The sequence below is a fragment of the Varanus komodoensis genome, unplaced genomic scaffold (assembly GCF_004798865.1).
Source record: "Varanus komodoensis strain SLA01 unplaced genomic scaffold, ASM479886v1 scaffold6_4, whole genome shotgun sequence".
Classification (NCBI taxonomy): Eukaryota; Metazoa; Chordata; class Lepidosauria; order Squamata; family Varanidae; genus Varanus; species Varanus komodoensis.
The window spans coordinates 17366795-17384197 of NW_025336347.1; the positions used below are offsets into that span (position 1 = coordinate 17366795).

At 43.1% G+C, this 17403-nt stretch overlaps 1 protein-coding gene across 4 annotated transcripts in view; it reads left to right on the forward strand.

The window, feature by feature from the left end:
* CFAP20DC (CFAP20 domain containing) overlaps positions 1 to 17403 on the forward strand; it is a 203446-nt gene that overhangs the window by 97188 nt on the left and 88855 nt on the right. For 3 of the 4 annotated variants that reach the window (XM_044452102.1, XM_044452103.1, XM_044452104.1), the window contains 2 exons: positions 1506 to 1645; positions 5823 to 6003. The exons of the other annotated variant lie outside the window; for it this stretch is intronic. In XM_044452102.1, coding sequence (XP_044308037.1) covers positions 1506 to 1645; positions 5823 to 6003 — 321 coding nt within the window. The remainder of the gene's footprint in view (positions 1 to 1505; positions 1646 to 5822; positions 6004 to 17403) is intronic. 4 annotated transcript variants of the gene reach the window in all.

Genomic DNA, 17403 nt, shown 5'->3' on the forward strand with positions numbered 1-17403 from the left:
ATGTTCAATAGTGCCTACCCCCAGATAACTGCATTTAAGATTGTGTTAGACAACTTATCCCATAAGTCAGGTAGGTGAATAGAATAGCACTGCTCAATCCACAAACAGCTGACAGGCTGATCACCAGTTTCTTTGCCCAGTATTTAATAATACAAACATTTATATCCCATCCTTCTGACAAGCACTCAGGATGACTTACACAATGCAAAATTACAATATTAAAACCACAAGTATTAAAACAATATAAAACAGCATAATATAAAACAAACATCAAACTAAGAGAAAAGAAAAGGGAGGAAAAGAATGGAAAATGCTACTGTGAGAAGGGGGGAAAAGAAAAAAATCTTACATCTAAAACCCTTGATTATTAAAATGATGGTTAAATAAAAAGGTCTTTACTTGCTGCCAGAAGGAGTATAACATCGGCACCAGGCGGACCTCTCAGTGGAGCGCATTCCATAGTCTGGGCACCACTGCGGAGAAGGCCCTCCTCTGGGTAGACACCCTCCGTACTTCCTTCAAAGAGGGTTCCTGGAGCAAGGCCTCCCCTGCCAATCTTAAGGGGCATGAGGGCATATAGGGAAGGAGGTGATCCTTCAGGTGTTCTGGACCTAAGTCATTTAGGGCTTTATAGGTTAATACTGGTACCTTGAATTGGGCCTGGGCATCATCTAGGAACCAGTACAGCTGATAGAGGACCGGCACCAAATGAGAATAACGACCGGTCCCCATCAGCAACCTGACAGCTCTGTTTTGTACCAGCTGAAGTATCTGAACCATTTTCAAGGACAGCCTCATGTAGAGTGTGTCACAGTAATCCAACCGGGAAGTGACCACGGCATGTATCACTGTTGCTAGGCAGTGCTCATCCAGGTAAGGTCACAGCTGATGAACCAGCCAAAGCTGAAGAAAGGCACTCCTTGCCACCACTGTCACCTGGATTTCCAGGGATAGCTCTGGGTCAAGGAGCACTCCCAAGCTGTGGACCCTGTTTACTCACAATATACTGAGATCAAGTAGTTTATTGATCAATTGTAGGGTTATCAAATGCATATGGGACTGAAGGAAATTGTGGCAGTGTTGTAATTTAATTCATGCAGGGCTGGGCAGACTTGTAGAAGCTACTTTGGTTTGTACCTGAACCCTAATATCCAGCATCTGGAGCCAGATACAAAATGGAGAAAGAGAGCAGAGATAGTATATATAATTAAGACAGAGTGTGCCTTTTTTGTTTTCAGTACTGGAACCGCTTTTTAGCAAGCTACCTTAGATGCAAGAGGAGCCTTATTTTTATTGCTACTTTAAAATATTTGAGTGTCAGAAACTCATGCTGATCTACCAGAAATCACCCATTAGTCTACTAATAGATCTTGATCTACCTCCAACCCATACCTGATCCTTCATTTTGGCTTTCCCAGTGATTTCTCCTGTTAAATTTAACAAAACACTGTTTATAAATCAGTTTGTTCACAACACCTGGCTTTAAATAGACTATGTATCTGTAGGAGACCACCTAATCAACCGAGGATCAGCAACTGCTCGAAACAGTAAAAATCAAGATGTATCCCACATTGCATTTGGAACTAAGGTCCTTGGGCCACCTCCAGCTTTAGGCCGAAGATTCACTGCAAGAGCATCTGAGGAGGTAAGGATATATATCCAGTTGCCTCAATACATCTGGATCTATTAATGAAATTAAGTTATGTGATAGTGGATGTTGAAGAAAGCTTAAGTTAAGCAAAGAAAAAGGCTATGATCAAGTGTTGAGACACACCCATTTCCTTCAGGACTATCCATAGCTTCTTCTGGTCTACACAAGTGAAAACTTTGCTATAGTCTATAAATCATAGACTGATATTCTTCTGAAATTCTTTGGTGTGCTTCAGTAGTCAATGTATATTTGGAATATCATATTAAGTTCCTCTTCCTTTTCAGATTTCAGTTTGAATATCAGTCATCCCTCATTCCATACAGGGACAAATTCTTTGTTGCAACACCTTGAGCTTCACTATGCATAAATGGGAAATTAGTGCAATGGTCCTATAAATTGACAAATTCCTTTCTTGAGGATTGGAATGCATATTAAGTATTTCCAGGCTGTGGGTCATAATTTTATTTCCCATGTTTGTTAACATATTGTTGTTAGGATTTGAACCAATTCACTCTCTGAAACTTAATTCTACCAGTACCCTATCTTTTCTTTCAACTTGGTAAGATAGTATGTTCCCCTGTTGATCTTTTAACAGTTCTAATCTAGGTTTGAAATTCTCTTCTCCTGGAACTTCTAGAAAAGACTTCTTGCTTTTCCTTGTTCACTCCAGACCTTGCCTCAAAGGGACAGGCAGCCCCACGAGGGAGATTGATTCTTAGTAAATTAGGGCCACACCCCCTTCTCTTCCCTCAAGGCGAGGTTGGTGCTGCACCAAATACCCAGGTGGGCACAGCTTGGGTGAGTGGCATGCCCCCCACTTCTCCCACCCAGGTCTCAGTAATATATGTCAGGTCGGTCCTCTCATCCATGATTTAATCCTGGATGGGAGATGGTTTGTTTTGGACTGACCTGGCATTCAACAGCAGCAGCACCAAGTTTGAGGGCCACTTGATATCACTACCTGGGACCTTCTGGACGGAGGAGAAACCAGAAGAGGGGACAGATACTAGCCATCTGTTCCCCCTTTCTTCTGTAAAGATGTGTTAAACCCCCAGCACCATATCTTCCCATGCCCATAACCATCCCAATGAGGGCATCCACCTGCTCCCCAGGAACTCCCATAACAGTTAAAACTAGCAAGTAAAACAACAATAAAACTAGGATGCTGTGTGATTAAAATAGAGCCCAATTACACAATTACACATGCCTCTTGTTCCATACAAACATAAAAATAAAAACACGGACCCACCCTGCCCCCTTAAAAAGACAAAATTCCTGGCCCGGCCCCAGCTGGTCCCAAACAACTACACGCCCTTTGGCTGTGGCCCTTCAGCCACAACCAGTGAGATGGGGGCTCCACCCCCACCCCTGCAGGCACCATCCCCTTGCCTCCAGGGTCCTCTCTCACAGGTGTCTGGGGGGAGGGGCGAGCACACAGATGTTCCCAGGAGGCAGAAGTAGCAAGTGGAGGGACCAGTGCAGGTCCGTCTTGGCGGCAGCATCCCTGGGGCCTCTCAGTGCAGCGTTGGTGGCGAGCAGCAAGTGGCTGTGGTAAGACCAACTTAGCTCAGTTCGCTCTTGTTCATATCTTCTAACCACTTCACGCTGTGTGCTCCCACTTATGACTCAGCTTTACTCTGATTTTTGTATTAACAGTTCATTTTCTACCACAATCTCCTCCTGGTCTTGATTTGGCAGTGGGAATACAGATTTCCCATCTTCTACTTCCAGTTATGTAGTCTGATTTCTGTATTGGCCATCTGGTGATCTGACTGGTTGCCTGAAGTATGTTTATGCAGTAAACAAATGGCGAGCTTCACAGAATTCTATGAGCTCTCCTCCTTCCTTTCTGACCCCTAGGGCAAATTCTCCCACAACATTTAACTCTGCTTTGTTCCCTGGTCTTGCGTACCAGTCACCCATGATGATCAGTATAGCTTGCATAAAAGTTTTTTCTCCTTCAGCATGTTTTTGGAACGTTGACTTGAATGATCATTATGTTGATAAGGTTTCCAAGAATTCTCGCTGATATTAGTTGGACAGGCTTTGCATTACAACTCTTTACTGCTTGTGCTATATCTTGCCTCAATAGTAGAGCTACTCCATTTCTTCTGACTTTTCCAGAGTAAAACACTTTGTATTTGCCTGACTGAAAGTGTCCTATTCCAGTGCACTTTAGTCCAAAAGTACATTGATGTCTCTCTTGTTTTACATTTTCCAGTTTGCCTTGATTCATGTTCCTCATATTCCATGTTCCAATTGTATGTGTTATGCAGCATCAGACTTCCTTTTAGCCTCTCTGCATGTCAGCCACTTCCTTTAAGAATTGATCTAGTTGCACATTAGTGGCAGCTCTATTCATACTTGTCCTTTGCTCTTCCCTAGTAGCTTGTTGAGTACCTTTTTTCCTGGGAGGCTCATTTCTGGCCCTATCTCTTGTTTAATCATAGGGTTTTTAAGGTAAGAAATATTCAGAAGTTTAGCATTGCTGCCTTCTGCTCAGAACTAACCAGAGAAAGCTTCAGCATCATTGCCAGTTTAGTAAAAATTCTTCCACCGGTGTCACCTTCATCTATCACTGATGCCCAGGAGCTGCCCTTCACGAGTTTCTCTACCCTCATCACCTTTAGAGAGATCCATTCTTCTCTGTTGATGTGACTGTTGCATCCATATCCTGAAGAGGGTGGATGCATCTGAGTCTGGTTTCTCAGCTTTCGGGTTGAGTTCCAGGCCCACTTTAAGGTGCTTACAAGGGTATATAAATCCCTATACAGCTTAGGGCTGGCATATCTGAAGGGACACCTACTCCCATATATACCTGGCTGACTCCTAAGGCCAGTGGTGGAGGTCCTTCTTTGGGAGCTGCCCCTCTGGGAAGTAAGGAAGGTGGATTGTAGAGGGAGGGTCTTCTCTGCCATGGAACCCTGATTATGGAACCTCCTCACAGAGGTGCACCTCACACCAACACTATATTTTTGATGTCAGACCAAGACCTTTTGTTTTCTTGGTGCTTTAATTGATAGTAATTGTGACTGCTGTGGAATAATAAATTTTATGATCAATGGATTTTATTATTTTATTTATGTTTGAGTATTTATTTAATTTTGTTCTGTTATTTAATTATTTGAATTCATTTAGCTATTTAAACTTAATTAGACAGTTGCGTTAAGAGGCAGAGTTGCAATCTTGTGGCTGCAGTTAATAAGTGGGTGGAGGAAGGACAACAGGTGGGTAGATTGGTGGCCGATAGATTTATAGATTTATTTACAATGGTCCTTTGTGAATGTGTTTATTTTATTGTTTTAATGATGAAATTGTTGTAGGATGTTGTCATATTGTAATTATGAACTTCTATATATTTAACACTGATTTTTTGTAAATCATTATGGGAGCCATGTATGGTTGTTGAATAGTATATAAAATCAATAAATAAATTTAACCATTCCACCTTGTGTTGTCTGCTAGAGGACCAGCTTAGTGGGAGAGTTGGGCTTCCTCACAGCATTGCTCTCAATTTTTCTGACATTCTCAGAGTCCCTTGTTACATAAAGTATATACAAGAGGAGAAAACCTGCATAGTAGAGCATAAAATTTTCCCAATAGAACTTTAAATTCCCTACTTATAATGTATGTTTCACCAAGTGTTCATTTCTTAACTATGTGAGCGATAGCAAGTCCCTTTATCTGAGAATTCCTTATTTGTAGTGATTGAAACCAAGAGTCTATCCTGCAGTATTTAAGCTTTTATCTTGGCTAGACTATACATGGCAGCCAGTGTGGTGTGATGGTTAGACTATTGGACTGGGGATTCAGAAGACCTGGGTTCTTGTCCCACTCAATGATGACCTGGGGTCATTCCCAGGAGCAGAAGCTCACCCAACCTACTTCTTGGGGTTATTTTTGTGAGGATAAAGATGAGTTATGTAAGCTTCCTTGAGTTCCTCACAAGAAGAAAAAAGGCGGGATACAAATGCAATGTAATAATAGTAGAATACTAGTAATAGTTTGTTGTAATTGTGCCACATTTGGCCACATTGTTAATCTCAAAAAAAAAACCCCCTCTCACAATCCATATTATATGTTTTAATATTTTTCTAGTGCTTTCAATTCTGAATTAGCTCAATTGTAAACATTTTACCTTTGGTTAAGAGTTGTTTTTCCCCCTATTAAGGTAATAAAGTCTGCAGGCATGAAAACTAACAGATCGTGCCAAATGGGGATTTTGGAAAAGGTAAAGAAACCAGTCCAGGACACTGGCAGGTCAAAACAATTTTCCTCACCACCTGATATGACTTTAGATCAAGGAAACAAAGAAAATATCCATCATATGAATCAAACATCACTGGACAAGGGTAAGTGCTAACATGTTAGTTATAAATGCTGACAATGAAGCATTTATGGAATTACCTATTTATAACAACATCTTGTAAATGCAAGATTTTGGGTGTATCTCATGTTTAACATACGTCTGTTGCTTTATAATGACTGTTCTGTCCTAGCTAATTATTGAAGACATTGTTGAAATACTGGTTGTTCCTTCCCAACTCACCATACATTTCTTCTTGATTACATGTGTACCTTGGAGCTGTGTTATCCTGGTAGCTGCTTAATCATGCAACATTTCTCAGCATTCTCATATTTTGATATATGCTAGCTAGCTACATGAGACTAAGAGACATTCTGGTATGAATACATTTTGCCCAATCAAAGATGTGAACATGTTGGGTAGCATCCAGACTTGCACTAGGCAGTTAGCTCCAAAGAAAAGGATATGTGGCAGTTTTCTGATTTACCTTTCATTACCCAATACTGTTTTAAGGGGTTTAGTGCTTCAAGAGGAAGGAAGAATCTGAGAAAAACACCTTCTTGTCCCCTTCCTCCAACAGGAAGCATACACTAGATACCAGCTCCATCTGCACATGGAAGGAAACATTCCCTTCTTCGATGTGGCTTCTGTGCATCACACATATGGGTGCTGTGCCTGCGCAGTGCCTAGGCCGGAAGATTAGAAAGCTAACGGTTTTTGGCGGTAAAACTCCGTTCCCTCCCCGCTATGTGGTATAAATAGAGCAGAGTGTCCGCCATTTTACTCAGTCTTTGCAACCGCCGTTCGCTGTGCCTTGTGCCTGTTAACGTCCCTCCCTAAGATCTTTGTGCTTTATGCTCACTGTCCGTTTTTACACTTTATCTCTTCCTACCTTATACTCCAAGTCTGTATCTCTTCCCTGTTTTTTCTTCCATTCTTTGTTTTCTAAAAAAAACAAACAAACCAAAAATATTATCTTACCCTCTATACTGTCTTCTTTTTTCTTTTTTGTGATGGCGCAGCGAGCGGCATTCCGCAAATGTATTGAATGCGGATCCAAAATGTCGCCTGTGGATCCGCATGATCTATGCCTCCTCTGCCTTGGCGAGGGGCATAGAACTGACAAGTGCGGCCACTGCTTGGCCATTACCAAGCAAGCAAGGAAGAATCGGGAGAACTGTCTCTGAAAACTCCTCTGGAACCAGGCCCTAATGCAATCGGACCAACTGCTGTTACAGCCTGGTTCCTCTTCGGCCACTCCTTCTCAGTGCTCCACCTCTACCGCGAGCGCCCCACCGAAGTGCCCCGCTTCATTTTCCGCCGTTCCTCCGCAGCATCCTTTGGACGAAGGCGCCACTTCTATGGAGGCCCAGTTGCTGCCTTCCTCCCCAGCTAAGAAGCGGGAGAAGCACAAACACACTGGATTGGATAAACCTTCCACCCATAAAAAAACCCAGGAAGGAGAAGGTGGACAACCCTGCTCGCAAGAGCAAGAAACCCGACCGCCCCAAACACTGGGGCTTGGGTTCATTGGGCTTCTCGGTACCGACTGCTGCCTCGGTACCGACCCCCTTGGGACCGGCACTGCAGTCAGCCATGCAGGTGACTCTGCCGGGATCCCCCAGGCCAACTATCCGGCCTGAGAGCATGCCACCTCAACAACCAAAGGAGCCGCTTCTGGAGTCCATCTCTGATGGCGAAATTAGAGACTTCCCACCGAGGGAACGTTCTCCGACCCCAGTGCCAACAACTGAGTTGCCTGCAGACTCGCCCTCGCCTCCTCGGTGATGTAGCCGTTCGTCTGAACGTCGGGATGAGGACTGGTTACTGCCCGGATATGGTGCCTGTCCCGGCTGGGGTGGCTACTAACCCTATATCCTTATTATCCTCGGGATCGTAGATCACCATCGGTCCTGGGAGACATACCATCCACGTCCAGGCGCATGGAGAGAGGGCGTCTGACCTCGCCTGAAACTTTGTCCTCTAGTGACCATCATCGTTACGGGGAAGACTCGGATGAGTGGGAGGTCGACTCTGCATCCCCCGATGTGGTGATCTCCTCCCAAGGGCCTGCTTCACCCGATGAACCACACTTTTCCTTCTCGGAACTCATGTCCTGCCACGTCCGGGCCCTCGAAATTGAAGCTCATCAAAGAGCAAACCCATCCACGGATCGGTTCTATGACGTCGTGAGAGGGGAGCAGTCTGCAGCCATAGCCCTGCCACTAATCACTACACTATGCCAGGCTATGGCTCAGCCATGGGATCAACCGGCTCAACCACAAGCCACATCCCGCTGGTATGAGGCCATGTACAGAGTTTGAGAGGACGACATCCCTTTCTTACTTCGCCACCCGAAACCGAACTCTGTTGTGGTTGAATCCTCCCAGGGCAGGGAGTCCAGGGGTCATACCGCCCCTTGTGACAAGGAGGGGAGAAAGATCGATATGCTTGCGCGCCGAGTCTATGCGGTCTCTGGGCTCGGCATACGCATATCGAACTACGAAGCAACACTGGCACGTTACCAGTATTTTATTATGCAAAACTGGATAACGTTGCTTCCTCCCTCCCAGACCACCAAGCAGACCTCGCCAGAGTCCTCATCAAAGAAGCGATGCAGGTGGCGGTGCAACAGTTGTCTACTGCAAGGCACCATGTAGACACCAATTTGAGGGCCCTCGTCAATGCCATATCTTTACGCCGACACATGTGGCTGCACAATTGTAATTTCCCTGAAGAAATGAAAAGGAGGATCGAGGAGATGCCATATGATGGTACCGGCCTGTTCCACCAAAAGACCGACCACAAGCTAAAGGCTATACACGAATCCCGTATGACTGTGCACTGCATGGAGCTTCCCCAACAGAAGCATAAGTGGCAGTGGCCTCGTTCCTCCTATCGTCAACAATACCATCTTCGCCAACAGTACCAGACAACAACGTCGGAGGCAGCAACTGCCACAGCGCTTCTTCCAGGACTGTCGACATTTCAACGTCGATAAACGCCAATGTTGACGGTCCTGGTGAACCATCCTCTCTCTTCCAACACCACCTTTCCCTCTCCCTTATGGGGACTGGTTCCAGGGCTGACTCCCCATTTGGGAGTCCGTTACATCTGATAGGTGGGTGTTATCTATCATTCAGTTTGGGTATAGGATAGAATTCGATGTCCCTCCATCGAGCCTGATTCGTTTTACACCTTCTTCATCGGTGTTATGCGAGGAAGTCTTTCAATTGCTTCGCAGGGGCGCATTTCGACAACTATCCCGCTCGGAGGGATGGCATGGATTCTACTCCAGATATTTTATGGTTCCAAAGAAGGACGGTGGTCTTCGTCCAATTCTGGACTTATGAAGTCTTAATAAGTACATCACCCCAAAAAAGTCTCGGATGACCACTTTACAGAATATCTTTCCGCTATTGAAGAGAGAGGATTGGTTCGCCTCACTGGACTTGAAGGATGCTTACTTTCATATTTCTATCCATCCATCTTATAGACGCTTCCTACGTTTTGCTGTCGGATCCGATATGTTCGAGTTCACTGTTCTGCCTTTCGGCCTTGCTATGACCCTTCGAGTTTTCACTAAGTGTATGGCACCAATATGCGCGTACTTACGGACACGGGGAGTGCAGATATACCCATATCTAGATGATTGGCTGATCGTTTTGCAGACTAAACAAGGCCTCCTATCTGCTTTACACATGACCTGCGCTCTACTGGATGATCTTGGTCTCTGCATTAACCACGAGAAATCGTCCCTTATTCCCACACAGGTCATCGACTTCATCGGAGCACGTCTCGACTCTATACGGGAAATAGCATTCCTTCCTCCGGAACGTCGAGATATCTTATGCAGCCACATTCAACGAATCCGACTGCATGGGACAGTTCCAGCCATATCCATTCAGAGACTACTGGGACACATGGCTGCTGCAGTTGCCATTGTCCCGTATGCCAGACTGCGTATGCGGCCCCTTCAACTTTTCTTCAACGCTTCATTTCACCCGCAACGGGATTCTTCCAACAAATTGATTCGGATTCCGTTTGCGATCCTCCGTACTCTGACTTGGTGGACTATGTCAACCAACCTCTCCACTGGCGTCCCATTTCGACTGCCTCAGCCAACAACAACCCTGTATACCAACGCATCGCTCATTGGATGGGGTGCAACATGTTCGGGACTTCGGGTCCAGGGCACTTGGACCCGACAAGAAGCAAGGAAACACATCAACGTCCTCGAACTTCAGGCAATTTTCAATGCCCTCAAGGCTCTCAAGACTGTGCTATGCCGTCAGGTTGTCCAGATTGCGTCAGACAACATACCTGCTGTCTTCTATATAAACAAGCAGGGCGGCACAAAATCACCAGTCCTAGCACGTCTATCGATGGACATTTGGGATTGGTGCATACCAAGGGGCATAATGCTCATAGCGATTCACCTGGCGGGAACTGACAACATCGAAGCAGACATGTTGAGCAGACATATGTTAACAACCCACGAGTGGGAGTTGGCCAGACAAACTTGCGCGAAACTCTTCCGCTTGTGGGGTTACCCAGAAATAGACCTGTTTGCCGCCCAGAACAACAGGGTGTGTGCCCGGTACTGTTCCAGAATGGGCATCGGATCGGGTTCGATGGGGGATGCTCTTATGGTCCCTTGGACGAACATGACTTTTTATGCCTTCCCTCCAATCCCACTTCTAACAAGGGTGGTGGCGAGAATAGCTCAACACTGCGCCACAGGGATATTAATAACTCCATGGTGGCTGAGGCAGCCATGGTTTGCCACTCTTCTGCGTCTATCCGAAGGAACGTTTCTTCACCTTCCAAATATTTCTCAACTGTTGACGCAACAGGACGGAGCAGTTCGGCATCCAGATATGACCTCCTTGAAGCTGACGGCATGGCGGTACCGTCTTGCTGAGACGGTACCGACAACATCTTACTCTGCGGAGGAACCTGTTCAACGAACTGTACAACCGCGTCTTACCTCGGGTTCGACAACAATCGCTTCCGTACCGACGGCTACTGACCAGGAAATTCAGACGATTCTCGAATCTGCTTTGAGACCTTCCACTCGTCGTTCCTATGCGGGTAAATGGAAAACATTCTCTTCTTTTGCAGAATGCCATTCCTTTCTTCCTAGAATGGCTTCAGTCGACAATATCTTTCAATTTCTCTTGGAACTGCATCATTCGGGACTTAGACCATCATCCATTAAAGGTTATACAGCCGCCATATCACATTATCGTGGTGCTGTTCACAGTTTATCAGTTTTTTCTCAACCGCTGGTTCGACGCTTCATTAGGGGATTACAGAATTTACATCCTTCTGTCCGCCCTGCTATGCCAACGTGGAGCCTTTCTGTAGTGCTCCAAGCGCTTACTAAGCCACCATTCGAGCCTTTAGCAACTGTGGACCTACGCCTAGTGTCTTGGAAAACGGCCTTCCTTGTAGCAGTGACATCGGAGAGCAAGTGAAATTTGTGCTCTTCGCATAGACCCACCATATCTAAATTTCCATAAGGAAAAGGTCATTCTTCGCATGGATCCTTCATTTCTCCCTAAAGTGGCTACGCCGTTCCACTTAGGTCAAGACATTGTTTTGCCGGTGTTTTTTCCATCACCATCGAATCCGGTAGAACAGGCTCTTCACACGCTTGATGTTTGCCGCTGTTTGGCCTTCTACAGATCCTGTACAGAGTCCTTCCGCAGTACCAATAGACTTTTTGTTAAGTACTCGGAGCATAATAAAGGGTCACTGATTACATCTCAAAGACTCTCTAATTGGATTGTCCAGACTATTGTCTTGGCTTACCAACTATCAAAAATAGACTTACCTGTCTTTCCAAGAGGTCATTCCACTCGAGCAGTAGCGACTTCATCCACCTTTGCTGCAGGGGTTCCGCTTCAGGATATTTGCAAAGCTGCCGTGTGGGCTGGGCCATGTACTTTCGCCAAGCACTATCAGCTTGATGTACGCGCCAAGCAAGACTGCTCTTTCAGCAGAGCTGTTCTTTCATCTGTTCTTCGATGACGACACCTCCCTCCTCCAACTTGAGTAAGCTTGCTAATCACCCATATGTGTGATGCACAGAGGCCACGACAAAGAAAAGCAGGTTGCCTACCTGTAACTGATGTTCTTCGAGTGGCCACCTGTGCATTCACACAACCCACCCACTGGTCCCACTCAGTGTTGGTGAGTGGATGTTTTTCTTTTTCCTCTTGGTACCGTACTCTAATATCCATCGGTACCGTTAGGATACTAAAATGATTGTTGTGATTTATTCTCAACCTCTAGAGGACAAACGTTCGGTCTTCAAGACTGAGTAAAATGGCGGACACTCCGCTCTATTTATACCACGTAGAGGGGAGGGAGTGGAGTTTTCTCGCCAAAAACCGTTAGCTTTCTAATCTTCTGGCCTAGGCACTGCACAGGTGCAGCACCCATATGTGTTAATGCACAGATGGCCACTCGAAGAACATCAGTTACAGGAAAGCAACCTGCTTTTCATGGAATGGCAATTGGGATATACCTCTGTGAATGATGTGTTCACATCTGTAGCAAAGCATGAGTGAGTTGTTTCTAATATTGTAATCTTCTAGGGTATGATTTTTCCCTGTGGTGACATAGGAACTTTGCACTAAACCAAAGGCCTGTCTAGTCCAGGATTCAGTTCACACAATGGCCAACCTGTTGGAAATGAGTGCAGTAACACCCCCTGCTCAAATTCTCCAGTAACTGATATGCAGGGAGCTACTGCCTTTGATACTGGAGATATTATATAGGCATTGGTAGCCATATCCACATAGATTTTTCTCTTTCCCTTTACAGCTAACCGTGTTAGCGGCCATCATGCCATCTTATGGTATTAAATTCCATAGTTTAAGAATGCACTGTGTAAAGTAGTCCTTCCTTTTATCTGTCCTAAAACTTCCAACATTCTATCTCCCAAATCTCCCAGACTCTGGCTTCTGATGTTAGACAACTCAGAAGCTTCTGCCCATCCACTTTCCACCTCATGCATAACTGTATACTCCTCATATTTAGTTAGTTAGTTATTAATTAGATTTATATCCTTTTTTCTGAAACTGAACTCAGTGTTGCTTCCATAATTCTCCTCCTCCTCTCATTCTTAACCTTACAGTAACAGCCCTGTGAGGCAGGTTGGACTGAGAGGCTGTGACTGGCTCAAGGTCACCCAGTTAGCTCCATGGCTGAGCGGGGACTAGAACCCAGATCGTCTGAGTCCAGTCCCTCCTCTTAACACTATTCCACATCATTTTCCCAAGCTAAACAGTCCCAGACTCAGTAGTAGTAGCCCTTACCCATAAAGGAGCTGTTTCAGTTGAGCGATGATTTGATTGCTCTTTTCTCCAGGTTTTCCAGTTCTGTGGTATCTTTTTGAGTGACCAGAACTTATACAGTATTTCAAATATGAGTGCAGACACACTATAGATTTGTGTAAAAGCAGAATGATATTGGCATTTTATTTCCATTTCTAATCAAGTCCAATATGGATTGTGTCACTATTTTCATGGAGATATCCAGCATAACCCCAGGATCACCTTCTTACCCAGTTACCACAGTATAGCTCCCATCCCTGGACACCCAATGTTGAGATTTTTTGACGAGCTTATACCTTACATTGAATTGCATTTACCATTTCTCCCAGTCTCTTTTTGTTTTATACTGCCTAAATATTTTGGTATCATTAGCCATCTTAGATTAAAAGTACTAGACCCAGTACAGCTCCTTGCTGTATCACATTCTTTACCTACCTGCCTTGTGAGAATTGACCATTCACTCATTTCTTTCCCTATGCTATAAAGTATTCAGTTGCAAAAACCATACTATGGTTGCTACATAGCTGTAATTTGTAATTGGTAGCACTCAAGTCACATAAATTTCAACACATTTATTTAATCGCTGTATGAACCAGTTCTCAGATTGCTACATTTATTTTAAATTAAGAAAACTGAAATGCAGTAAGATGATGATATCTTCACTGTATGTGACACCTTACATTCTTACATAGGACATGTACCCAATTTGAGAATGGGAAACAATATAAGCCAAAAGCTACACCAAAAAGATTATACTTGAGGAACAATTTTATGCAAAGAAAATAATACATATATTCAGGGAGACAATATATGCATACAGGGCAACAAGAAAGAATTGGAGTTATTTAAGGAGAGTTACAAGGATGAATGGTCAGCTAATATTTGGAAGAGGACAGGGATACAAAAAACAAGGATGAATAGAGGCCATTGATTGTTTTAAAAGTAAAGAGTTTTTCTGGGTATGGGAGAGGATAGCTAATGAAGAAATCTAAACAGGAGCATCACATGGTCTGAGTAAGAGGAGAGATTATTGATTTTGGCAGTTGAGAGAATACTGAGGTATGAGACAGGAAGTCTAGAACTGTAAAGTAGTCCAAGTGGGAGATGATTACAGTATGAACCAGATTTTCAACAAAGGGATAGAGAGGAATAGATATATTTTTGAGCTGCTGCACTGAGAGAAGCACTTGGAAAACAAATGAATATGGAGAATAAAGGGAAAATAATGGAAAACGAAGGCAAAGCTGTGTGCATGATAAAGAAGGTCTGTAGTAATGTTAATGGAATGAAAAAGGATTGAGTTTTGCAAACTCAAAAGCAAATCTCATGGATTTTGATATATATTCTTTCCTTGTTTGCTTAAGATTCAACCCTATAAGTTAATTTGTGTTTTTAAACCACTCTGTTATGCTGCCACACCCTTCTTCCCCAATAACTGAGTGTGGTTGCAGAATAGTATATTCAAAAAGTGATGGCCAAAAATGTCCTGAGATAGTAGTCACTGGCATGGCACAAATTTTATGTTCCTTAACATCCCTGATCTTCCAAAGTAAGAGAATAAATCTCTGTGTTTCAAAGGATTCTAGAGCAGTTCACATAAAATATAAATGTCTGCACTGCAGGGATTATGGAAATCAAACACTGTAACGGAATTTGCTTCAGAGCATTGATAAAGATTTGCAGGATTAAACAAAGACTACCCGAGCAGTGCGTATAAATAAAGAACTTCCATGCTTTCATGATTAAAGAGAAAGAACTAAAAATAAATTATTCTTGTAAGCCCTTATTAAATTTAAGCACCAAAAGAACCCAATCATCAAGAAGAGTGAAACTTTTTACTTGTCCTAGTTGGTTGCTAATGTCTGCCTTTCATACTATTACATTCGATATCTCTATGGAGCAGGTTTCATTTAAAAAATAAAAAGCCAAATTGGTTAGCTTGCTATGCAGTTTGTCTTCTGGACATCAAGTTAGCTACTTAATGAACAATTGGTCTTCTGTACTTACCAATCAGACTTGTACCACCTTATGGTTAGCTCCTAGGCAATCTGGCCTGCATGAGAATGGCCTAACTCAGGAACCTTTCCAAACTTATCATATGCCAGGCAGGAATGGTCAGAGAACAAAGGCAAAAAAAATCAAGGAATTGCTGACAAGCAGACATTTTCTCTTCCTATCCTTCTCCCCCATCCCTCCTCCTCTCTTTTTTCTCTCTCTCTGTATATATTGTGTGCACACATACCCTAACACACATATGCATATAATTTCATTAAAAACCAGTTTGACCTCTGCCCGCAAAAAAAGACTCCAAATGCAAATTGTTATAGTGTTCCTGAAATGCACTCAGGTTCATGACAGTCAGTGTTAAAGCACCTGTATTTTAACACTCTACCCTCAAAATTATATAAACCTGAATAATGGAGGCTAATTCCAATCTGATTAAAGTTTTATGGTCTTCAGAGCAAATAGAATTAATAAAGGGAGTTTCTGTTCATAACTGCAACTTTAGTTCAATACTCCAGAAATAATCAGGCACCTTACCATCATGAACCTTGTAATCAGTCTCATCTGTTAGCATGTGTCCTTGTCTGTGTTTATTTGGAAGTATACATATATACCTGAATTGCATGGTGGAATTTTAACAAAACTCATGGTGTGCCACAGCATAATGAAACAGATAGAGAGTTATGAGAGCAAATCAAAGTTTGAGGTTCTTGTATATGCAGCTTATTACAGAGATAGAAAGAATAAGTACATGAGCAGATCTTGTATCTACAGAGGAGAAAGGATGCAGGACAATTATTGGGTGAGATGAAACAGCATGCAAGGAAAGTAAGAAAGGAGGAGGAATCCAACATCTTTCACAGACAGAGTGAAAAGAAATGTCCCCAGGTCTCCAAACACACCCTAAAGTTAATGTATATACACTCTGTAAACTGGGTGTTAAGTCCTATGGCCTAGAGTAAAATCACTCAAATTTGGCAGCACATTTTCTAAGGAACTGGCTTTTGATCTTCAAGATTTCCCTTGATACAGCAGCAGTGGGTCATACATGGATACCACAGAAAACCTGAGTAAATTCTTCACTGTCTTGTATTAGAATCCTGAGAATCCTGTATATATCCCTTATTGTTTCAGAGATAAATAATAGTAAAATCTGGTAGTAATAAATGTAGAGGAATTGGAAACCCTTTAAAAAAGTCCATATCTACTAAGGTTAGAAAACTGGGGGGAATTAGGAAGACATAGTGAGAGGCATGCAAGCAAAATGAAAAATGCATATCAGTCTCAATCATGATTTTTGTCTTGGATTGATGCATAATCCAGAAATTATCCATATTTCTTTGTGTTAGGTCCTTTCCAATTTAGAATTGGAATTCTTTAAATTGGTGACAGAGTAAATGCACAAACGTATCTTCCCTAGCAGGTGTGTGGTATCATTACAAAAGGGAAATTGTTTGGGGGCAAAGGAAGAAACAAAATGAATGAATACTGTCTGTCGTTTGTCAGTCTTATTTATGCCATGTTGAAGCCTTCATTAAAATGTTAGGCTGCAATTAGATGCTCCAGCATAAATCTGACTCTGCAGAGAAACTAATTAGACATTTAGGTGATCATTCTTGTATTTATCTTGTTTGCTGCAATAGCATGATTACACAGTAATTTACATATTTTTTCCTTAAAAGATACACAAAATTATTCATTACAATTGATATGGAAACACTTGATTTTTTCCAGTGGAAGAATTCCATTATATTTTGTGGTTGAGAGATAATAGATTTAGTTTGGACTAGAACATTCATCTCAGTTGCAAACACTGGCTACAGGTACATGATTTCCCTATTGAAATCTGTAATAGTGGTGATATAGTCTAGGCTTGTTTTTTCTGCTGCTTTGTAATATCACTGAATTAAGATGTATATCAACTCTTCCCAAGTGTTGTGTGGTAGTTAGATTGTTGAACTGGGGACCTGGGAGAGTCATGTTCTAGTCCCCACTTGGCTTCTGGGTGACTCTGGATTCGTAACTCTCTCTCACCCTTACCTTCTTCACAGGTTTGTTGTTGTCAGGAGAAAGTGGAGCCGGGTTCCTCACAATAG